Source organism: Ochotona princeps, chromosome 10 (assembly GCF_030435755.1).
Source record: "Ochotona princeps isolate mOchPri1 chromosome 10, mOchPri1.hap1, whole genome shotgun sequence".
Taxonomy (NCBI): domain Eukaryota; kingdom Metazoa; phylum Chordata; class Mammalia; order Lagomorpha; family Ochotonidae; genus Ochotona; species Ochotona princeps.
In genome coordinates, this window is record NC_080841.1 from 69,086,985 (window position 1) to 69,112,583 (window position 25,599).

General features: G+C 41.9%; 1 protein-coding gene across 9 annotated transcripts in view; it reads left to right on the plus strand.

Annotated features, from left to right (window-relative positions):
- CCDC7 (coiled-coil domain containing 7) overlaps positions 1-24,596 on the plus strand; it is a 127,016-nt gene extending 102,420 nt beyond the window's left edge. For all 9 annotated transcript variants that reach the window (XM_058669584.1, XM_058669586.1, XM_058669581.1 and 6 more), the window contains 5 exons: positions 1,027-1,100; positions 2,022-2,073; positions 5,458-5,523; positions 6,953-7,135; positions 24,411-24,596. In XM_058669584.1, coding sequence (XP_058525567.1) covers positions 1,027-1,100; positions 2,022-2,073; positions 5,458-5,523; positions 6,953-7,135; positions 24,411-24,491 — 456 coding nt within the window. In that variant the 3' untranslated portion in view covers positions 24,492-24,596. The remainder of the gene's footprint in view (positions 1-1,026; positions 1,101-2,021; positions 2,074-5,457; positions 5,524-6,952; positions 7,136-24,410) is intronic.
- The last annotated feature ends 1,003 nt before the right edge of the window (positions 24,597-25,599 follow it).

Here is a 25,599-nt window from a genome sequence, read left to right on the forward strand (position 1 = left end):
ATTTCTCAAACTTTTTGAGGAATTGTTCCATTTTATGTTTAACTAGTGAGAAGATGGCCTTTTGGTAAATCTGCTATCCATTGGATATTGCAGACTAAAGCAGGAAAAAAAACCCACCTCATTCCTTAATAGGTCCCTATTATTATGTTCATCTAAAATTTTCTCTCATCTAATTGTTAATTTTTCAACTTAATTATATAATGTGGACTTAGTAGGTTCAGAATTGCGTTAGAACATCTGAACAGTTTTGCTTTAAGATTTGTCTTCAAATGCAAATTTTTCCAACAGCATCAAATACTTTGAGCGTAATATGAATCCTACATGTGTTAATGCACAGTTTCAGCTACCCCCCAAAAATAATATTAAGTTAAACCAAAAAAGCAGCTTGGTTCAACACGACATCATATGAATCAGGTACCACACCAGCCCTTGTCTGGTGTTACAATTTTTATCTAATTTCAGATACCCCTGCTTTGATTACACAGCATGTTACAAGTTGTACTCTGTTCAGTGCTCACTTGCACAGACAAGCTTCCAAGACAAAGTGCTACATTTTCTCATACTATGAGAATAGATTACAACTTTTATACAGTTGACTGTATTAAATTATAGGGTGCTACTGTTTTGATTAGGTTTCTATTTGCAAAAACGTGGCATTGGCAATGTTTTTACATGATATGGGCCTAACCCATTTTTCATACATTCTGCAGGTTTTATCACATGTTTTTGCATAACGAAGTCATTCTCATGAAGGCATAATGTCACATTATGGCAGAACCAACTGTAACTTACCAGAGGAATTTTCCTGTTTTAATCTATGTCAACTTGTAACTTGTAGACAGCAAAGCTCTGCTATAAATAGTCTAGCTGCAGGATGCATTTTTGCTTCTATTTATAGAATGTTGCTTAAAACATAGCATAGTAAATCTCAGTGTAAAATGGAAATCTCAGCAATATATACGATATTTCCCTAAAATGTATTGTGTCCCTAACCATCTCTTTTCTGGATTGTATAAAAATGCACAGAGAGGAACGTCTGCAGATGATCCAACAAAAAAAGGTGCAAAAGTGGAGAAGAAAAAAGAAAAGGATGCAGATGGGTGAGACATTGAAGACACATGTCAATCTTGCTTTTCATTTGAGATAAACAATCCAAGGTTATGTCAACATAATTTATTAGCAGGCTTTTGAAAACATACCAGCACATGCATAGCTTACTAACTGGACCAGCATAGGTGTTGGGAAAGGGCAGAAAGGAAGAATAAATAACAAAAGTGGATTAGAGTGGAGAAAGAGCCACCAGACATTGAAGAGTAAGCAAATAGGTCAGGTCTTTAAATAACCACAAGGAAAGAGGATTTACATGGTTTCCTCTCTGGTCTGGATAATGCTTTGTAATTTATTAAATCCCCAGATTTTTGTTTTGTTTTTAACTGTATTTGTTACTTGTACATTCTTTTTAAAATTTTCTTAACTGATTTTAATTTTTTTTTTATTAGAAAGGCAGATTGACAGAGAGAAGGGCAGACAGAGAGTAAGATTCTCCTTCCACTGGCCCACTCCCCAGGTGGCCATAACGGCCGGAGCTGAGTGGACCTGAAGCCAAGAGCCAGGAGCCTTTTCCTGGTCTCCCATGCAGGTGCAGGGAGACTCCGAACTCCTGGCTTTGGAATGGTGCAGCTCCAGCCGTTGCGGTCACTTGGGGAGTGAATCATCGGACGGAAGATCTTCCTCTCTGTCTCTCCTCCTCTCTGTATATCCGCCTTTCCAATAAAAATAAATAAATCTTTTAAAAAAAAAGAAACTATAAATTTATTTTCTATTGAGTTCTTGTTTGACTTCATGGCCTCTGGCTTTGGCTTGATCTAGTCCTGGCTCTTTCAGGCACTGGGAGAGTGCGCCTGTGAGTGGGAACTGCCTGTCCCTCGGTCATTCCCTGTCTCTCTAATAAAAGAAATTTTAAAAATTGTAAAGCAAATGAGTGCAACATTTCACAAATGTCATTACGTATTTTAATTTAGGAAGATGTCTTCAATCAAGCAGGCTAAAATTAAAGAGTTGCTTAAAGCCCAGGTAAGACACATATTTATTCTATATGTTTATATTTGATTAATTATATATGTGACAATTATTTCTAGAGACATTATTATGAATAAGTATAGGGTAGGTATGAGTATATTCTTCCCAAAATATATCTTTTTTGGTTTACTTTTATCAGCAGGTTTCAGAAAATAAAATGGTATGTCCAGGCATATTCATGTCACCTCTGGATAATGAAAACCACTCTGAGTTCCTCAACTACAGCTAGTGTTATCAAAGAAGGAACTTCACTGGGAGTTTTAATAGGAACTTATCATTATATGACTTATGATAAATTCCATCTATTTGAAATTGATAGTTTCCATGATCGAACTGGATAAAATAATGGCAACTCTGTCTAAAATACGGTATGACTTGTAAGAAGAAAATAAAACATTCTATTGAGATTATGAGCTTAATGTCTTACTCTGTTTCATATGATCCAATAGAATGCATGCAGGTAACTCATTATTTCAATCTGGCTTTGGAAAAACTTCTTTTTCTTTAGCTACAAGTTAATTTGTTTTTTGTTTGTTTGTTTGTTTTTTAAAGATTTATTCAGTTTATTACAAAGTCAGATATATAGAGAGGAGAAGAGACAGAGAGGAAGATCTTCCATCCGATGATTCACTCCCCAAGTGAGCCGCGAAGGGCCAGTGCACGCCGATCTGAAGCCGGGAACCAGGAACCTCTTCCAGGTCTTCCACATGGGTGCAGTGTCCCAATGCATTGGGCTGTCCTCGACTGCTTTCCCAGGCCACAAGCAGGGAGCTGGATGGGAAGTGGAGCTGCCGGGATTAGAACCGGCGCCCATATGGGATCCCGGGGCGTTCAAGGCGAGGACTTTAGCCGCTAGGCCACGCCGCCGGGCCCTACAAGTTAATTTGTGAAAAACCATTGCAGTTAGTAGCTGAAGTTAAGTGTACCTGAACGGTTTAAGGACCAGATCATACAAATTCAGGAAGGGATGAGAGTGCTGCGTGAGCTGCTAATTTAACCGGGACAAGTGAACCGTGTTAATTTTCCACTGCTATTTCTTAGCCGTGTCCTATGATGGTGATGTCCACAGGTTGCCACAAAGCTACCGGCTGGGTGTGACTCCATTCTGGAAGTTGGAGGGTCCCTCGGATTTTGCAGAGATGGTTTTCAGTTTCTGGCCACACAGCTTTTTCCTGAGGCAGTTCATAGCACAGCAATTTTATGTGGCGACAAAATGAGGCACATCAAAATTTTTTACAAGCGTTTTCCATTTTCTTTCACCACACCCCTTAAAGAAGTCACAAGGGGTAGGAGTAACACACATACAGGGTAGGAGGAACTGGTGGCAGTCATTTCCAGGAATAATCTATCATGATACTCAATTTTGGTAAATACCCTATTGAGTAAAAATTAGGCATATTTTCCATGGTTAGATCTAGCCATTACCTTTGCTGACCAAATTACTCTAAAATTTGAAGCAGATTTATTATTTCTCTTGTGACTGGATAGCTCTTCTCTCTGGGTAGGTTCAACTTAAGTGCAATATCCTTTCTTTAAAAAAATATTTATTTATACTTTTTTTTTTTTGGCAATCAGTCTTACAGGGAGGGAAGGAGAAACAGAGATCTTCCATCTACTGATTCATTCCCCAAATGGCCACAATGGCTGGAGCCAGGAGTTTCTTCTAGTTCTCCCATGTGGGTGCAGGTCACCAAGAACTTGGGCCATCTTTCACTGCTTTTCCAGGCCACAAGCAGGGAGCTGGATTGGAAACAAAGCAGCAGGGATTCCAACCAGCACCCCTATGGAATGCTGGCACCTCAAAGGTTAGCCTACTATACCATGGTACCAGCCCCTAGGATGAATATTTTGAGATGACTTTTCTCCTGTTTGAAGTCTCCATCTGGGTAAGACAGAGTCTTTTTCTTCTCTCAAGGCCAAACTAGTTTTCAGGAGGGCTTTGGGAAGGAAGGTAACACAGACATACCACGAGAGCTAAATCACAGGCCAGCTGAGTTTCAAGGAGCAAAGAAGCAGACTCCAGCTTTGGATGGGAATTTATGTTCATTTGCATTCTATGCGGAATGCATTTTCCTCCCCTTTCTCCCTGCATATAAACTGTAGTTTTCTTTGGGCATGTCTACTTGTTATCCATCTTGAATCTACAGATTTCACTGTTTGGGAGAATTTTTAGTTCTTATTTTTCAAAGACTTCCCTACTTCATTTCACCTTTGCTCTCTTTTTTGTGGGACTGCAAATATGTTAGATGTTTGATGGTTTCCCACATTTTCCAGTGTGTCTGTCATTGAACTCTGTTCTTTGCATTTTGATCAGATGTTTTCTGTTGATGTCTGCTTAAATGGCTTGATTTTTTCCCCACTTTCAAATCTGATCTGTTCCTAACACCATTCCTTAGAGCTTTACATTCAGATATGATATAGTCTTTTGACTTACTTAGTTTGTTTTTAAAAACATATTCATAATTTGTTTCATTCTGAGCATGTATTTCTTTACCTTGGGCATTATTTTAATAGGTGCTTTTAAAGCCTAGTGTACTAATTCTAACTATCTGGATTTTCTTATCTCTTTGTCCACGATCTTTTATTTTAAAAGCAAATCTCATTTTTCTGTTTCTTGGCCTGTCAAGTAGTTGTAAATTGTGCCTTGCAGATTGCAACTCACAGGTTGTTACAACTCTGATCCTGTTACATTGGTTTGATAATTGGTGCTCCCTCCCCCCACTTTCATATATAATTCACATGTTTGTCTACAACATGTAAATGATATATTTAGCAAGCAGCTCAAACTGCGTTTCAGTCCTTTTAGCTTTGACTGGGCTGCTTAGAGTCTATGTGTTTGTGGTTCGCTGCTCCTGTCTGCTCTGCAGGAGTTGGTATTTGCATCTTGGCCACAACTTTGGATAGTCACATGTGGCAGAGTTTGTCCCACAGAACCTGCTTAGCCATACCAGAAGCAGAAGCAGCCCTCAAACTGTCTTCCAGCTGATGAGAATGGGAGACTTTTTCACGTGTGGTTGAATCCATTAATGCTCACAGCTAGACTGTTTATTTGGTGCAACCAGTAAGGATTCTCCTTTTGATAACATTTCAAATGTCACTGTTTAAATATCTGAGGCCTAGAGAAAAAGAAGGGATGGAATGTTTCACTTAATCTAGTTGCAGTTTGCAGGATTCCCAGTCAGTTTGCCTCTGGGAAATCGACAGGAAGTTGTAATATCCAGTAATAACCAGCTTTGTGCCCCCAGAAGTGTATGGTTAAATGCTTATGCTTCAATCATCATCTTGACTGTCTGTGGATTTTAGAAAAATAATAATTGTAAAAATAGACTAATGAAAAATTACCAAAATAAATATACCTTCTGTCTTCTTACTTCCTAGAAGACAGCAGGTGCTCTGGAAGTTGAAAATAAAATCCTTCAAGAAAAACTGAAGCAGGCTTTACAGGTAAAGGATATCATGTTTCTTTAACATTATCAAGGGAAGAAATATCCACAGAAGCGGCTGCTGTCATGGCATCACACTTTAAACTGCCACCTGCCATGCCATCATTCTTGAGCTCTGTTTCAAGTCCCTGCTGTGCCACTTCCCCTTACTAATGAGCCTGGGAAGGCTTCAGGAGACCGCCCAAGTGCTTGAGTCCCTGACCCATGTGGGAGACTTGGAAGGAGTTCTGGCTCTAGGCTTTGACCCAGCCCAGGCCATTGCACCCATTTGGGGAATAAACTAGTAGATAGAGGTTCTTTCTGTCTATGTCTCTCTCTCTCTCCCTCTGTGTCATCCTTTTCAATAAATAGAACAATAATTTTTTTTAAAAAATCTTTATACCATCTGCCTGACTTAGGATATGTTAGTATTATTCAATAGAATACATTAGCAGGATACTGGATTAGAAGTGATGCCAGGATCTATGGCCATACCACCCTGAACACGTCTGATCTCGTCTGATCTCAGAAGCTAAGCAGGGTCGGGCCTGGTTAGTACTTGGATGGGAGAAGTGATGCCAGGGATGTAAGCATCCCAAGAAGTGGGTTAACCCACTGCGCCACAATACCCACTCCCAATGTTTACACTAGCTACTAGTTGTATTTACATATAATTATAAAGGATATACATCAAAATGTTAAGAATAATTTGTTATAGGTGGTAAGGTTATTTGTGAATTATCTTCTTGTTGATCTATTTTTTCATAGAATATAACTAAAATAATAAAATAACTAAAAATGTAAAAATGACATTGTAAAGAAAAATTTCATTCAAGAAATAAATTATTCTCTGCATTTTTTCATTCTTGGATATTATGGGTATTAATTATCCTTTTTACAAGCTGCCACTTCTTTTTTTTTTTTTAAAGATGATCATTTATTCAATTGTACTCATTATCTTTTCACATTATGCATATAATGTGACATTTTGCCTTAACACCCATCTGATAAACTTAATTTACATTTGATATATTTGGGAATAAGGATACCTTCATCTAGTTACTTTGAGAAGTAGGTAGGCCTTGAAATAGTTGCTTTTCTTTTTTTTTTTTTTAATTATTTCAATCTGCCCCTTCTTATAATGAATACCTCTTATTGAATTTTAATTTGCCCACTTACTAACTACAGCGTTAAGAAAAAAAAAGAAGAAAATTCCAAGTATAAAAATAGCCCTCAAGGGATTTTTTTCTCCCATAGCTTTTAATTTTAAATGTGGAGCTATTAAAATGTTGGTCTTAGCAATGACTTAACTTAGCTTCCTACAACTCTGTTCAAATAAAAGTTGAGAAATAAGTTGAGCATAAATATATATAGATTTTAAAGGTTTCAAGACTGGCAGGAAAATATCCTAGATAACAGCACTTGATAAACTGGAACTTCTTCAAAAACAGGAAGCTGAAAGGACGAGGAATCAACTGGACTACCTCCTAAGTCAAGAGAAGTCCAAGACAGCATTGGAAATGGATGTCGCCAAAACAGAAGTTAAAGATGAAGATTTGAAAAATCAGCCCTCATATCAAGTTCCTGATACAAATGAATCAAAGATCATTGACAACATGTCAGAACACTCACAGGTAATACCCAAAATAGAAGCAGCGGTAAGTGTTGTAGAAAGTTATTTTTCATATGATCACTTAATTCATGTATATATGAATTTTATTTATATATGTTATATATAAAGCATATATATGCTTTTTAATTTAGACTTTGCCTTTTAGTTATTAGTGTATCAGTTTATCATTGCCTTGAATACCATGTTATGAAATACACTGTGCAACTTCAGGGTATTGTTGAGTTAGATTTCAAATACAAGTCTTTTTATGTCTGTAATCATGTCTGAGTTATCTCCCCTTGTCTAGATAGTTACATTTGAACCCTCAGGTTGTTGATAGTTCAGTGGCTTGTATTGCCCAGGTTTTTTTTTCTCTAAATCCAAAATGAAAGGTTTCATACAGACATGTTAAATACAAAAGAAGCTAGATGCAAAAGTAAAATGAATCGTAACAAAAAAAAAAAAAGGAAAAAAAGCAACTTTGTTACCTAATATGCCATGCTTGTTACTTGCACATGGGCAAGTTACTCTAATTTTTAGTGGCTTACATATAGATTAATGTACACCTGACATCTTGCATTTACAGTTTAACACTCAACAAATGTCTCTTAATTGTTGGAATTCTTGACATATACAATGAATATAATGCCATTTACTCTGGTTGGCCTGTTCTGATGAATAATGAAACAAATCAAATAAATGGATACTGGAAATTGAAGGGAAACTGTTCATACTCACTGTTTTCACCATCTGATCGTAGAGTAATTCTTCAGTTAACTGTCCTGATCTTGGTTTTGTTCTCCACCACTCTTTACAACTGCGCCAAGGTCACAAAAAAACAAAACAAAACAAACAACAACAACAAAAACCTTGCTACTGTTTGGAGGGAAGCTTCATGGCTTTATCTCACTTTTTCTCTTTCCAGCATTTGACCATAGTCTGTAGTTTATTTTAGGAACAGCATAATTACTTGACTTTCCTTTTCTGTCAGATATTCCTCTTTGGTCTATTGCTTTATCCATTCTTGAACTTGGTATTTCTTAGGGTTTTGTCTAGTTTCAGTCCAAAAACTCTCTCTGAGCATGCTCATAGCTATTGTGCCCTCCAGTGCCACATAGATCTCTTCTCTCTAGATCATATGCATTGTCCAGCGTCTACTTGAATGGGCTGCAGAAGCTGGAACTCCTAATGTCCCCTCATAAACTGGCTTCCTTCTTCTCAGAATGGATTTGTCTCTCAGAATTTCTAATTTTCTGGCATTCTCATCTATTTAATTGCTGAAAATAGAAATTTGGGGAAGCGTTGTTTTCCCTTCTGTTCCTCTATCTCAAGCCAATTCTAAGTCATAAAATTCTGTCTCAATTTCACTGAAAATTCCCTTCATCAAGATGCCAAGAGAACTCTAAATGGTCTCCCTCTCTCCAGCATTAACTATCGGAGGTCCAGCCTGCACTTAACTCTAGACATCTTTCAAAAATGTACTATCTAGGGAGCCATCACCATTGCACAGCAAGTTAAGCCTCCACCTGTGCTGCCAGCATCCCATATGGGTGCTATTCTAGTCCTGTTTCACTTTGAAACAACTCCCTGGTAATGGTCTGGGAAAGTAGTAGAGAGTGTCCCAACCTCTTGGGCCTTGGTGCCTACATGAGAGTCCTAGAAGGAAGCTCCTGGCACCTGACTTCAGCCTGGCCCAGCCCTGGCTGTTATGGCCATTTGGGGAGTGAATCAGCAGATGGATTATCTCTTGCTCTCTCACTCTCTCTCACCTTCTCTCTTTTTTCTACGTGTGTGTGTCTTGCTCTCTGACTCCACAATTTCAAAAAAAATTTTTATGAAGAATATGTACTTTTATACTCTCATGGAACTGTTTTTAGGCCTCAGATGGCCTCTGGTTTGAGTCAGCAGAGCGTTTCCATGGAAAGTTCTTCATCAACCCAAGAGCAGAAATGTGTAGAGACAGATAGATATATGAATAAAAAGAGAGGGGATTGTGGCAAGGGAACACAGTGAATCTTAGAAATGATATCCCAAAACTTGTGTCACATCCAAATCATTAGAAGCTCATGGAGTTACTGGGGTCATTCCACACGTTATGAAAGGAAATATCATACCATTGACACAGGTCTCTTAAGGAGGAGATCACACGGAGCCATTTTGATAAAAGATTGTGGAAACTCCTAAATTGAATGTCAAATGAATCACTGTGATCTTCACTATTCAAACTCCATGAAAGTTTTTTTTTTTTTTTAAGAAATGTGACAACTTTTATTATTTTATGATACAGGTCCATAAGCTCTGGGATTTCCCTTTCCCCTTTTCCACATCCCTTCCCCCCACTAACTTCCCCTAAGTTATTACAATACTATAGTACTTCATAAGCAGTCATAAGTCCATCATTCCACTATTTAACTATATCCTGATATTGTAGATATGGACAATGGCAGAGAGTCAAGCAACCTATTGTCAAGATACAGTAAACAGTTTGATTGGGAATCCACCTTTGATTTGGAAGTAGAGATGCATATTACATTATATCTTCACATCTCAATATGATAGTCTCTATTACACAATTATATTTTTTTTAAAGATTTATTCATTTTATTACAAAGTCAGATATACAGAGAGGGCCCTCTATTACACAATTATTATACATCCCTTTAAATGAAAAGCCATAAAACAAAATCAACAACTGGAAGAAAAATAGAAAATTTATAACAACATGAAGTTAGGGGCCCGGCGGCGTGGCCTAGCGGCTAAAGTCCTCCCATATGGGTGCCGGTTCTAATCCCGGCAGCTCCACTTCCCATCCAGCTCCCTGCTTGTGGCCTGGGAAAGCAGTCGAGGACGGCCCAAAGCTTTGGGACACTGCACCCGCGTGGGAGACCCGGAAGAGGTTCCTGGTTCCCGGCATCGGATCAGCGCGCACCGGCCCGTTGCGGCTCACTTGGGGAGGATCTGCCTCTCTGTCTCTCCTCCTCTCTGTATATCTGGCTGTAATAAAATGAATAAATCTTTAAAAAAAAAAACATGAAGTTAAATAACATGTTACTGAATGACCAATGTGTCACTGAAGAAATGAAAGGGAAAATAAAAAATGTACTAGAAGAAAAAGATGCTACTGTGTGACTTATCTGTCAGTAAGGAAATTAATAAGAAAAAAACTTTTTGAAGAAATGAAAATAAAATAAAAATAGACTATCAAAACCCATGAGATGCAGCAAAAACAGTATTGAGAGGAATATTTATAATGTCTGATGCTTACAAAAAAATCAAAATATCTCTTAACTTCATGGTATTGTTAATTCCTTTTTCCTTCCATTTGTTGAATTCGCTTTGTGGCTTTTCATTTAAGGGGATGTTTAGTAGCTGTGTAATGGAGACCGTCATATCTAGTAACATGTTATTTAACTTCATGATATTGTAAATTTCTATTTTTCATTCTATTGTTGATTTTGTACTGTGAGTTTTCATTTAAGGGGATGTACAGTAACTGTAATGGAGACTGTCATATCCAGGTGTGAGGATACAGTGCAGTATATGCATCTCCACTTCCAGACAAAGATGGAGTTGTAATGAAACTGTTTACTATATCTTGACAATAGGATGCTGGACTCTCTGCCATTGTCCATGCCCAATGATGAACATATAACTTTGTATGAAGAACTATACTCTAGTAATGATATAGGGGAACTCAGTGGTGGTGGCGGGGGGAAATTGGGGAGGGGATAAGTGAAATCCCAGGAACCTATGGAACTATATCATAAAATGATGATGATAATAATAATGAAAGAGTAAAGGTAAAAAATCTCAAATATATGACCTAATAATGCATCTCAATAACTTATTAAAAAAAGAAAGGTGAACAGGAAGTCAGGAGTGATAATAATCAAAACAAAAATAAATGGATATGAAACTAAAAAAATTACACATTGCAACAAGAAAGAGCCATATTTTAAGAAAATCCGTAAAACAAACTTGTAGACTAGCAAAGAAAAACAAGGCGCCAAACCAAGTAAAATTAGAAATGAAAAAGAAAACATCCTAAGAAACTAGTGAAGTGATCTCTTCTTGCTGAATGGATCCTTTGAGCATTATGTGGTGTCCTTCTTCATCGCTTTTAATATTGCTCATGTCAATGTCTATATTATCTGGTATGAGAGTAGCTACACCAGCTTCTTCTTTCTTTCCATTAGCCTGGGATATCTCTTTCCATCCTTTCACTTTCAATTTCCACATGTCTTTGCTGGTGAGCTATGTCTCTTGTAGGCAACAGAGAGATGGGCTTTGATTTTTTATCTGGTCTGCTAATGTAGGATGTTTAATTGATGAGTTTAATCCATTTACATTCAGGGTTAATATCAATAGGTGGTAAATTGATCCTATTGGTCATATTAGGAATGGGTTGTTCATTGTTTGATTTAGCCTTCTTTTGTTATTTTACTTGGATGCTCTTCACATTTGCCTTTGGTTTTGGGAGGTGCTATTTCCTTTCCTTGCCAATAGAATATCTTTAAGTACCATTTGAAGGCAAGTCAGGAAGAGGCAAATTCTTTGAGCTTTTCTTTACTGTGGGAGAATGTTATTTCACTTTCAAAGATAAAGGAAAACTTTGCTGAGTACATTATTCTGGGCTGACAAAAACTGGGACATGTGGCAAGTCATGAGTGGTTTCCCTCTTTGTCTCTCCCCAGAGCCCAGGATTAGGGAGACACCAGATGTTCTAAATCACTGGGTTGTCAGTGGTGCTGCTCTTGCCAGAAACTGCTGGCCATTATGTCTGAGGGCCACCCAGACCTGTTTTGGGTGAAACTCATGGTATGCCAATTCTGTACTATTTTCCCTGTGAGACAATGTGATACATTGAGCTGGACTTGAGTTCTCTCCCAGCTTAGTGCATGTGGAGTTCACTATTGTTTCTCCAGGTTTTTCCTCAGTACACAAATTGGCTCTAGTGTGGCACTGGTTGGGGGGTCTAAGCCTTGAAATCCACCCTGTTCTTGCACCTGCCTGTTTGGGCTTTGCCACTCTGCTACTGCCCATGTTCGAATCAAGCATATCAGCAGGATGGGCAATTCTATGCCTTGGTTTATCTCTTGAGCTCCCAGTGAACTCCCCTTCCCACCTAGCCACTGGTGGAGCTCTGATCACCAATCGCCAACCACCACTGGTATATCTGGTCACTGCAACAGCTCTCTGCTGTCTCTGTTGCTTACCCATGTCCAAGGGTCTCCAGGTGTCCTTCTGCCATGGGCTGATCCTCTATTTCTCCGTTTCTTTTTCCTTAATTATTGTTTTTTAAATGATCTTACTTCATTGATTAGGGGACAAAGGGTCAAGGGCTACTGGAAAGTGGGTAATACTATTGTTTCCACACTAATATCATTTCCCCCCCTGTATCTGGGGTCAGGGGAGAAACAAAGGGAAAAGCCCCACCCAGCCTCCCACCCATCCCAGGTCCCCGATGTGAGAGGCATGCTCTGAGGGTCCTGCTCAAGCAGTTTTGATGGTTCAACAGGTCTGAATTGCTGCCAGTCTCGCCGTTCCAATCACAATGAAACCTATTCAGAATCCACTGGCTGACATAGTCTCTTCATGGTTGGGGTTCTGAGATCAGCAGTTCAGTTGGAGGGATCTCCAAAGAAACTTCATGTGAGATGATCCCAAACCTGATTCTTGTGTGAATTTGCCAGTCCAGGGTCTGGCACAGTCCATCTCCCCAATCAGCTTATGCACATGCTGGTTGTTGCAATTGCTGGGTCAGTTCTGTTTCCAGTCCTATCATCCACTTGAATCAGTGGGTGTTGTAGTCCAGCTCGATCCTACCCACTTCATACTCGGTCCTCATGCAAACCGATGGGAGCTGCAGCCTAGTTGGGGCGGCTCCCCATAACCTCCACCAAGCCTGCTCCCTACCCTGGTTCCCATGCATGCCAGTATGTAGCACAGGCTTGTTCAGTCTGTCCTATATCCCATTTAGCTCTGTTACTTGTCATTGGGCATTGAAGCCTAGTTCAACCCAACCAATCTACTATCTAGCCCACACACATACTGGCATGTGCCTTTCTGTCTAGCCACCCCAGCCCCTGTCCTGGTTTTTGTGCTCTCCAGTGGGAGTGGTAATCCACGAGGGAGGTGCCCACTATCTCCCTACTAGGCCACTCCAACTTCTGGATTGTGCACTATCCAGATGATTCTGGCAATTATCTTGACAGAATTAGCTCCCAGTGCCAGCTTCTGCCATCTTATGATGTGGCTAAGCCCAACCAACCGTCACCCACTCTAATTTTTGCTTGTACCAGTAGGAAAAGTCAACCCAATCTGGCCCTTCCCCAATCAACCTCACATGAGGCCCACAGGTGTTGTAGCCCTGCCTTGTCTGGTCTGACCCCATCCCAATTCACACTCTCCAGTGCGAGTGGTAGTCCAGCAGGGGAACGCCCCCCCCCATATTCCCCTTGCCAGCTTTGCCTCCTCCCCCAAGTTCTCACATGTGCTGTTTGGGCGCTGCAACCACATCAGGCACAGCTCACTTCACCTTGGCATTCCTTAATGTGCACTGGTATGTGTTGTGACTGAAGTTGGCCTGACCCACACTCTGCTGGTGCTTGGATTTGCCAATGGTTGATGTGAACTAGTTCAGCCTGGTCTGTCCCCCATCTATGCCATATGTATGATGATGGGTATCTTTCTCTGGCCTGGTCTGGGTTGCTCCATATCGTGGTTCTTGTGCTCACCTGTAGGGGTTGCGTTCCGACAGAGGAGTTGCCCAAGCTCCACTATCAGAACCTCTCCCTATGCCAGGTCTTGCGCTTTCTGGTGGTTCCATGGGCCAGCCCTCATTGCTGACCTTCAGTCCATTCTGGTTCATGGTGTTGGCTGTTTTACCCCAGCCAAGGCTTGTCCATACCCAGACACTGATCACACATGGCTCATTAGAGGCAGAGACCCAGCCTAGTCCATCCTACATCTACCCAGGTTCTCCATAGCACCAGATGGTGAAGGCATCTAGCCCAGCGTGGTGCGCCCAGCCCCAGTCCACATTTGTGCCTAGGGAGATTGCAGCCATATCCAGACCAGAACACAGCCCCCACTCCAGCCCCCGCACCCTCCCGTGGGAATCCCAACCCAGCAAGTGTGTACTCTCACAGCTCCCCAACCAAGTCTATTCCCAGCCTTAGATTATGCACATACCAGTGGGTGCTCTGACTCAGTTTGCTTAGCTCCTCACCTGTCTCAACCTTTGCCTTTGATGCTGTGGCGTAGTATCCCTGCCTCATACAGACCAGGTGGTATGAGAGCCTAGGTTGGAATGACTTGTGCTCCATCCTGATTTCTATTCTTTTTTGTGAGTTGAAGTTTGCTTGGCCCTGCCCAGTCTGCACCCTTCCAGTTGCAGCTCGGTCCACCCCACATCCTATTTTTGGATGCAGCTTCGGGTGGTGCTGCCTTGACCTGGCCCGATTGCCACCAGTTCCTTTTCCCGTAAGTGATGGCAGGTGTCATGATCACTCCTAGCTTAGCCCATTGCCACCCCAGCTTGCGAGCTAAGCTGCAGGACTTCCCCCAAAGAGTTTACCCCAAGACCAAGTTCTCTCGCGTGCTGGTTTTTGTCTTGACCCTGCCAAATGAGAAGAGTCCGCTATTCCACCACCCAGTCAAGTAATGGTACCTAGCCCTGCCAGACAGGCCCCCATTCATATCTTTGGTGTGGACTGGTGTGTGGCCATCAGTGATGCTGTATGCTAACAGCCCATCTCAGGATCCCTAATTGGGCTGGTGATTCAGTCTGGCCCAAATAGATCTTATGGACACTCCCCTCCAAACCATCTGGTCTCAGTCCCCACTCTTGCCCAAAAGTTTCATGACCCTGTTACTGGAAATCACCCAGAATTCATCTCTCACCTACACTAAAGCTGGCCTTATTCATGGGTGTCCCTAAGCAGCAATTTCATAGCCTAAACCCCAGAGCTCACCACTGGGTGGCCAGCAGGCAGAACCTGGCAACATTTGGTGCACTGGCCACCCCAAAACCAAGGACTCAGTCACTGCCTTCTGGCAGTGGCTTTGGCCTGAGTCCTCAGCCGGCAGGGGCACCCCCACAGCCACCACACTGCAGGGAGCTGCAAGCCACCCCCAAACCCAAGGCCCAGACCCCTCCCAGACTTGTCCTGCCCCAAGGTTTTGGCTCAGGGCAGAGCCTATTTCTCAGTTTCATGCCCTCTCTTCTTCACCCTTGCTAATGATTCTCCATCTGCTTAAACATGTCCTTACCCTATTCTACCATCTTGTTTTTCTCCCCTGAATGATTTTGCATGAAGGAATAATATATAAATCCTATTATTATTTTTTTGAAGATTTATTATTATTGGAAAGGCGAATATACAGAGAGGAGGAGAGACAGAGTGGAAGATCTTCCATCTGATGTTTCACTCCCCAAGTGAGCCACAACAGGCTGGTGCGCGCCGATCCGATGCTGGGAACCAGGAACCTCTTCCGGGTCTCCCATGCAGTGCAGGGTCCCAAAGCATTGGGCCGTCCTCGACTGCTTTCCCAGGCCACAAGCAGGGAGCTGGATGGGAAGTGGAGCTGCCAGGATTAGAACCAGAGCCCATATGGGATCCCGGGGCGTTCAAGGCGAGGACTTTAGCCGCTAGGCCACGCCGCCGGGCCCAATCCTATTATTTTTTAAAAAATACTTGTGTATCAGTAGAGCAACTATATCCTTCTTTTAGTGATTCCATTTAAAAAATAAGGTGTTTTCAGATTGCAACATGAGTTGAATTCACTTCCAGCTCCCCTTGATATTGTGGGGCTTTGGTTTGCTGTTGAGCTGCAATATTGTTTGTATCTCATTGGAAATGGGTTGCTCCCCGGAGAAACCAGTTCTCCCACCTGTGCTATGGGAGATAGAAACCACCAATTCAAAAGCAGTAAAGAAACACAAGTGGAACTCCTGCTATTACCCATTAAGTTGTACTGCATGAAATGAGTGTCTTGTGCACATTTTAATGGCATATTGAAGAGGTAGCACCCTTTTGATTTTTTCTGCCATTTGGTTTTTCCACCATTTTCATTTGGTTTGTTTATTAAATTGTCTCTTTTCCTCTAGTTAGATGGAGGGATAAGACCTACTATTTCTGACAGGAACTATGCAGAATTATACACAAGCACTGAAGGATGACAATGCCTTGAAAGAGTGCCATGAGAATAAAATGAGATAATGTGTGTGGACTTCATCTGTGTATTGTGAGGCACTATATAAGCGTTAGATTGCATCATTAGTTAGCTCTATCCTAGATGTCAGCAAGGGTAGCCAATGTAAAGGTTGCTGGTAGCAGATTAGTTCCTATATAGGCTAGCTCTCATGACATGTAGACACAAACTGTATCATGGCTCAAACACAAGAGAACTTCATTTTGTTGTTTTAATACACCAAGGACATTGAAGATCTCTCTTTGGGGTAGGAAAATACTATACAAGGTCATTTCAATCTCCTCTTATATTGAGATTCACCATCTTGCATGTGGCTTTCTGCACTACCATGGGTGACAGCCCCTGCCATCAGAGAAGACACTGGAGGACAAGCACAAGTAGTCTTCACTGGCCAGAGTGGAAGTGCTGCACATGATTTTCTCTCACATTCTGCCTCCCACATTCACCCACAGGTGGAATTTAGAAATGTTCACTCGCAATATTGACAAAAGGAAAGAGCACTAGTTTGGGGATCATCTGCAAGGAGGGGAAGGCTAAACTCAGTGATTCTCTGTAGAAAAGAAACTGGCTTCGGCCCAGCATGATGGCCTAGTGCCTAACCCTTGACTTGCAAATGCTGGCATCCCATAAATGCACTAGTTCATGTCCCGGCCACTCCACTTCTCATCCAGTTCCCCGCTTGTGGCCTGGGAAAGCAGTGGAGGATGGCCCAAAGCCTTGGAACCCTGCACCCATGTGGGGAGACCCAGAAGAGGTTCCTGGCTCCTGGCTTCAGATTGGTCTTTCTCTGTATCTCCTCGCTGTAAACCTACCTTTCAAAAACAAAATCAAAAACTGACTTTGGGGGCCCGGTGGTGTGGCCTAGCGGCTAAAGTCCTCGCCTTGAAAGCCCCGGGATCCCATATGGGTGCTGGTTCTAGTCCCGGCAGCTCCACTTCCCATCCAGCTCCCTGCTTGTGGCCTGGGAAGGCAGTTGAGGACGGCCCAATGCATTGGGACCCTGCACCCGCGTGGGAGACCTGGAGGAGGTTCCTGGTTCCCGGCTTTGGATCGGCGCACACCGGCCCATTGCGGCTCACTTGGGGAGTGAATCATCGGACGGAAGATCTTCCTTTCTGTCTCTCCTCCTCTCTGTATATCTGACTTTGTAATAAAATAAATAAAATCTAAAAAAAAAAAAAACTGACTTTGGGGATGCATTTAGCATAGCAGTTAAGACACCAATTGCATGTCCAAGTCAGTTGCCTTTGCTTATTCCCAGCTCTCTCTCTGATTTCCAGCTTCCTGCCAGCTCACCCCCTGGAAACAGCAGTGAACAGCAATGCTGTTCACAGGGAACACCCAGACTACGTTCAAGGATCCTGGCTTCAGCCTAACTTAGCTCAGGTGTTACAGACATTTGAGGAGTGAATCATTGAATGAGAGATCCCTTTCTGTCTCTGCTTTTCAAATAATACAAATAAATGAATTATTTTTTTTTGAAAGAGAAGAAGCTAGGTTGAAGTTCTGACCTGGGATAAAAGCTGGAATCAACATTTATGCTATTAAAAAACATCTGTTGGGGTAGGCGTTGTGATGCAAATGGTTAGGTTACCATCTGCAGTGCAGGCATCCCATATAAGCACCATTTTAAGTCACAGCTCTCCATTTCCCATCCAGTTTCCTGCTAATGTGCCTGGGAAAGCAACAGAAGATAGCCCAAGTCCTTGAGCCCCTGCACCCATGTGGGAGACCTGAAAGACCTGAAAGTTCTTGGCTGTGACCTGTCCCTGCCTGGCCATCGCAGCAATTTGAGGAGACAACTAGTGGATGGAAGAGTTATCTCTCTCTCTCCTCCCTCTCTTTGTATTATTTCCTTTCAAATAACTAAATAAATCTCTAAGAAAAAGGAAAATATCCACAAGAGTTTATTTTTAATAAAATTACACTTTCATGGCCACAGTTCATGCAACATTTTTCATTATACACCTTAATAAATGTATGAAGGGACTTCAAAAAGTTTGTGGGAAAATGGAGTTATGAAATGTTAATTTGATGCAAACAATTTTGAAATCATGTATATACAACATACTTTGGTTACTTTTCTGCAAGTTTTTCAAGATATTTCATACTTTTAATATTCCTTCTAAATATACATTTGTATTTGATATTTTTTACTAAATATGTAATGCTTCTACATGAAACAGTACAATGTCTTAACACATGTATACAATTTATTTTTAAAAATGTGTAAGTTGCCGAAAAATGTGCAAATTGATATGTTATGTAGCATATTAGTATTACATGTCTTTCAAAAAGAATACTTAAAAATCATATAATATCACATCATATAGGATTATAAGATCATATAATTATATAATGGTAATTTCAAAGTAATTTGTCTAGTGAAAGTATAATCCCCCTTACTTTTACTTTAGAAATACAATTTTGTAATCTGCTTCTCTTCCAAAAAGTCTCTTCCAAAGTCAGGCTATGATCATTTGTTAGATTCTTTGATGCCTTAGCCTTACAAAATTTTTATATTAAAATATCATCTTGAATAGTATGATTAATATATAAACATTTGATATGGATAATTGGAATACTTAACTTTAGTATTATCTCTATCACAGGCCTCAACCATCCAAAATGAAGAATCATTCAAAGAAAGGTAAAACATTTTTTAAAATTGCCTTTTTGATAATTTATCAGTTTATATGCCTAAGTGATAAAAAGAGCCATTCCGTGTCATAAAATTGATTTGTGTCCCTCCTTACAATAGTGTACTGTTGTCTTTTAAAGTAATTCTAAACACAAAATGTAGTATTTTTTTCCACTTTTTAAATTATATTTTTGACAATCTTTACATAGTTAATTAGGGTTAAAAGGTTCAAGGGCTATAGGAAAGTGGATAAAACTATTATTTCTATATTGTTTCTTTCATGTATCTGAGGTGAAGGGGCATTTTAAGGGAGAAGCCCCACCCAGTCTCCCACCTACCCCAAGTCCCTGGTGTGGGGCATGCTCTGAGATTCTTGCTCAAGTGGTTTTGATAGTTCACCAGTTATGAATCGCTGCCAATCTCACCACTCCAAGCTCGATGAGGTCGTTGAAGAATCTACTGATTGACATAGTCCATCTTACAGTCTCCATTTGCCCAGTATTTCGCTGCCAACATATAGCTGAGGCGGTTGATTGACTTGTTCTGTCCTCTGTCTTTTCATGGTTAGGGTTCAGAGTCCAGCAGTTCAATTGGGGAGATCTCCAAAGAAACTTTGTCTGAGGTGTTCCCAGACCAGAGTCTTGTATGTACTAGCAAGCACAGGGCCCGGCACAGTCCATCGCCCCGATCAGCTGGTGGTTGCAATTGCTGGGTTGGTTCTGTTTTCAGCCCCAACTTCCATTGGAACCAATGGGTGTTGCAGTCCAGCCTGGTTCTGCCCAGCACACACTCGGTCTTCACATAAACCAGTGGGAGCTGCAGCCTAGTCAGAGTGACCCACGATAACCCCCACCAGGTCTGCCCCCACCCTGATTTGCCAGTAATGCAGCAGACTAGTCAAGTCTGTCCCATATCCTATTGGGCTCTCATACATGTCAATGGGTGTTAAAGCCTTGTTCCATCTAACCAGCTCAACTATCCAGCCCTCACAGTTGTTGTTGGGTGCCTCTCTGTCTAGCTACCCCAGCCTCTGTTCTAGTTTTCATGCTCTCCAGAGGGAGTGGTAACCCAAGAGGGAGGAATCCACTATTTCCCTCTCAGGCCACTCCCACTCCTGGATTATGCACTCTCCAGATGGTTCTGGCAATTATCTTGACAGAATTATCCCCCAGTGCCAGCTTCTGCCAGCTGATGCTGCAGCTAAGCCCAACCAACCCTCACCCACTCTAATTTTAGTTTGCACCAGTAAGAACAGTCAACCCAATCTGCCCTTTCCCCAATCTAGCTCACATGAGGCCCACAGGTGTTGTAGCCCTGCTTAGTCTGGTCTGCTCCCATCCCAGCTCATGCTCTCCAATGGGAGTAGCTGTCCAGCAGGGGAACCCCCCCCATATTCCCCTTGCCAGCTCTGCCCCCTCCCTTCCTGGTTCTCACGTGTGCTGGTTGGGCGCTGCAGTCACATCTGGTACAGGTAACCTCACCTTGGCTTTCCATATTGTGGACTGGTTTTTGTCATGACCGAACCTGGCTCAATCCACACTCTGTTCCAGTGCTCGGATTCGCCAGTGGATGACATGAACTGATTCAGCCTGGTCTGCCCCCGACCCATGCCAAATGTATGCCAGTGGGAAACTTTCCATGGCCTGTTCTGGGCTTTTTCCTATCATACTTCTTGCGTTTACCTGCCAGGTCTGTGTTCTGCCAGAGGAGTTGCCCAGGCTCCTCTATCAGAACCTGGTATGCCAGATTTTGCGCATACCAGGGGGTCCATGAGCCAGTCCTACTCAGTTCACCTCCTGTCCTAGCAGGAACAGTGGCTTTTCCTGACTGGCCTTCAACCCAAACTGGTTCTTGCTGTTGGATGTTTCAGTCCAGCCACGGCTCATCCATACCCACATGCAGTTCACACATGGCTCAGTAGGGGCTGAGACCTAGCCTAGTCCATCCCACAGATACCCTGGTCCTCCAGAACACCAGACAGTGTTGGAGTCTGGCCCGGCTTGGTGCATCCAGTCCCGGTCCACACTTGTGCCAAGGGAGACTACAACCATATCCTGATCAGAATGCAGCCCCAGCTGGGGTTTCCCTTAGCCCCCCAACTGGGCCTGTTCCCAGCCATAGAACGCGCACATGCCAGTGGTTGCTCTGACTCATCTTGGCACAGCCCCTCACCTATCCCGACCCCTGCCTTAGACACTGTGGCTTAGCGTCCCAGGCTCGCACAGACCAGTAGGTACAAGAGCCTAGCTCAGCATGACCTGTGCTCCATCCTGGTTTCTAATTTTGCTTGTGGGGCCCGGCAGCGTGGCCTAGCAGCTAAAGTCCTCGCCTTGAAAGCCCCGGGATCCCACATGGGCGCCGGTTCTGGTCCCAGCAGCTCCACTTCCCATCCAGCTCCCTGCTTCTGGCCTGGGAAAGCAGTTGAGGACGGCCCAATGCATTGGGACACTGCACCCGCATGGGAGACCCCGAGGGGGTTCCTGGTTCCCGGCATCGGATCGGCACGTACCGGCCCATTGCGGCTCACTTGGGGAGTGAATCATCAGACGGAAGATCTTCCTCTCTGTCTCTCCTCCTCTCTGTATATCTGGCTGTAATAAAATGAATAAATCTTTAAAAAATAATAATAATAATTTTGCTTGTGGGCTAAGAATTGCTCAGTCCTAGCTGGTCCACTCGGTTCCATTACCAACTCACACATTGGCCAGCTGTTGGAGCTACTTTGCCCAGCTTGTCCGACCCCCAGGTCTGGACCACATGTTCCCCAGCAGGAGCTATGACTCACCAGGGGAGTTTCCCAAGTTCCTCCACTTGATCCACTCCCAGACCCAGTTCTCATACATGCCATTGGGTTTTAGGCCAATGCCCGGTGTAGTCTGGCCTTCCATTTGGCCGTGTATGAGCTAGTGAATGTTGCAGATTGGCCCACTCCACACCCCATTCAGGATGCACATTCGGATGCTGCTGCCTTGACCAGTCCAAGCTGTTGTCGATTCCTTCACCTGTGATTAATGGCAGGCTCCTTGGTCACACCTAGCTTAGTCCATCACCACCCCAACTCTTGAGCTAACCAGTGGGGCTAGAATTTCCACAGGGTGTGGCCCACACACCCCCGACAGAATCTACTCCCGGATATGGTTCTCTCGTGTCTAGTTAATGTCATGGACCTACCTAATGTTACCTGTCTCCTGATTCATCATCATGTCAGGTAATAGGATATGATCCTACTAGACAAGCTCTGAGTCTTCTGCGTGGTCAGCATTGTTCAGTAATTACAAGTTCTTCAAAGCAAAAGTTATTCTGTCATTGGGAATCTTTAGGATTGATTCACATCCCAGAAGCACAGTGGGTTCAACGTGGAGCTACCTAAGCAACGGGGACAGCTCACCAGGTGCACATGGTGGCTGGAGTCAGATATCTGAGCATGGAGACGCCTTGGCCTGGCACCCACCAGCAGCCCAGGAGGCTGCCAGAAGTTTCAACCCTCAAGCCCAAGGTCGTGCCCCTCCCCAATCCCATCCCCCGCTCAATGATGGCGACGGGTGGGCCCTGGGCCTTCCCACCTGCCCAGTCCCCAAGACCTCCCCTCCTCGGTGTACTCACCCTGAAGGGAGCAGCCCATGGAGCCCAGGCAGGCCAGGGGACAGCTCACCACGTGCACACGGTGGCTGGAGTCAGGGATCCGAGCATGGAGATGCCCCGACCTGGCACCCACCCTGATCATAATATTAAACATCAAAAATTGAATAGTTTGAATGCAGTCAAAAATCAAACATTTTAAATGGAAACCGGTCTAATGTTTAAACATATGTTTTCTTGTCTAACAGTAGTAAAACTAGGTAGCTGACCTTTATTTTGAATTTAGTTGTCATCAAGACTCGAGACCTAGATACATACTATACTCTGTTAAGATTTGTTTTGCCTTTCATTTTTGCTGAGACCAGGTCTCCCGCATGAGTAAAGAGTCTCAAAGAATATGGCCCATGCTCCTCTGTTTCCCCAGGCCAAATCAAAATTGGAGCAGCCAGCACATGAACAGGTGCCCTTATGGCATGCTAGCATTTGCAGGTGAAGGATTAGCTCATTGAGCCACCACACCAGCACTTGATCATGCATATTTTAAGAGTACATAAGAGAGAAAGTTAGACACTGATTTACTTATTACTTTGCAAATGTATTATAGGTAATTTTCCTGTCATTTATTCCTTTGTATTTTAAATGTATATCAGGTCAGCACTGTGAACATTGGGAAAGTAAGATAAATGTTTCAAAATTATTTTAGTTCTCATGGGTGTTTAATCATCTTATTACCCATATAGAAAAGAAACAAAACATGATGCTCTTACATTCATACTGGTTATGGTAGAACATGACATAACTTCTACAGTTTTTCTAAGGAAATATAAATGCTGTGAATCCAATAATTTATTGTGCTAAAGAAGATAAAGTGACCATTTTGGATATTGGTTGTTTTAATATTGAACATCTAGTTGTTGCTGGTACCATTGGGGAAACAGAAACATTAGTTTTAATCAAGATTTTGAAGAGACTCTGTATTCTCTGGAAGCAAAGGAAGATCCCAATTATTTTCCACAGATCATTGGGAAAACATGTGAATTGATGTTCGTATAACGTTTCAGCCCCATTCTGCTCTACTGATAAGTCACATGGGAGCGTTGTATGAAAAGTGATAAATGGAAGAAGCATTTGATGAGAACAGACTGAGGATGATAAGCAATATGTGGATATTAAGATCAGAACAAAAACACAGCAGGAATACCAAATAATCTCCTTTTTCCCTCCTTGAAACGTTGACTGATACAATGTTCCTTAATTTCAGAAAGATTATTTCAGTTTAATTTAGTTCTAATAAGGAAAGTTTGAGTGAGAATCTATATTACCAGATGTAAAAGGATGACAAATAAATGCTCATTGCCCACAAAGTCCTGAGTAAGGCAGGATGCTAAGTTAGTGTATTAGTAAGTTAGATGTGAAAATCACAAAAACGGATAGGACATAAAGCAGAGGGTACATTCTGCAAAACTTACCAAAAAGCAGCATCAAAAAGAAGAACACTTTTTTAATGGCTGGAATGAAAAATTACATAGCATTTTTAATGTGAGAGAGACAATGTGGTTAGCTTTTCACAAGGGAAGGTGGAAAAGGGGGGTTTCCAGTTGGACACAGCTTTGCTTTGAGGCAAAATTGAAGGTATTTAGAATTTCCAGGGTACAAAGGGAAAAAGTAATTCATTTTTTTTGGAGTCTAACTAAGGATAACAGTGGGAAATAGAACATGAAGTAGATTGTTTTTGATTGTTGGATTTGATGGAACTGTATGTAACAGCTTTAGGTTGCATTTTGGTAAAGATAACAAAAATGCAAACTTGTAGCCCATGGCACCATGTTACTTATCAACATTCCTTTCGGTTGCTTCCTAGACCCCAGCAGGATCTCTGAGATACTTTGGAACAGTACCCCAAGCCTGCAGAGATGGATGGAAGCCAAGGAGACCTGCCTAGATACATGGTATTGCCTACAATAAAGTACATCTTTTTTGCACTTAACATTAACATGTAGCTATCTACTTTGCCTTAGGGAATAAAATAGTGCAAAACATTTAATCAGTTAATAGGTTTCAGTAATTTATTGGGATGGCCTTTTGGAAAGTGAGCCTGCTAATAGAAGATCTTTCTTTAAATCTCTTTCTCCCTCTTTTGCTCTGCCTTTTCAGTGAATGAGCATAGCTTTATAATTATTTAATGTCATATGGGCTATTGGCTTTTCTTAAGATATGTTACAGCATTGATATTCACATGTTTTGTAAATAAAAATATAAACTAGTTCTTGGAGTTTTATTTTTTTCCCTTCATCCAAGAAGTTTTATTGTAGTAAGAATATTTAACATGTAATCATTTGGAGTTTTGTTTTTAGAAATTATACACCTAACGTACTTGAAAACAAACTTCTCCACAATACTACTTAGTGTTTTAGACAACACAATCACACAGAGGAAGAAATGAATATATGTCCACTTTTTCTTGCAGATCAGGTATTTAGCTAAATTTTCTCATTGACTTATTTTTTTTGTAAAGATTTATCAATTTATTTGAAAATCAGAATTGCAGATTGGGTGGGGAAGAGAAAGATGTATTCTGCATTTGTTACTTCAGTTTTCCAGATGACCGACTGGCCAGGGCTGGGCCAGGTCAAAATCAGGAGCCAAGAGCTTCTTTCAGGGCTCCCATATGAGTGGCAGGGGCCCAAGCACTTGGGCCATCTTTTACTGCTTCTCTCAGGTCATTAGCAGGAAGCTGGATCAAAAACAGAGCAGTCAGGACCCAAACTGTCGACCAAATGGGATGCCAGCATTGTAGGCGTAGGCTTTACCACAACATCACAATGTCAGCAACCTCCTCATTCATTCAATAACCAAACTCATTTATTCAACAAATATCTTTGTCAACTTCATATCCCAGGTAGTCCTCTAGGGTGCTGGGTTTTATAGGAAAGTAGGGTAGATAAAATCCTTTGTTGTTGTTGATCTTGTGCTATAATAGAAACAGACAGGCAATACACAGCAAAAACAAATGAATAAATAATATTTTGAATTATTTATGTTCTTTTTCT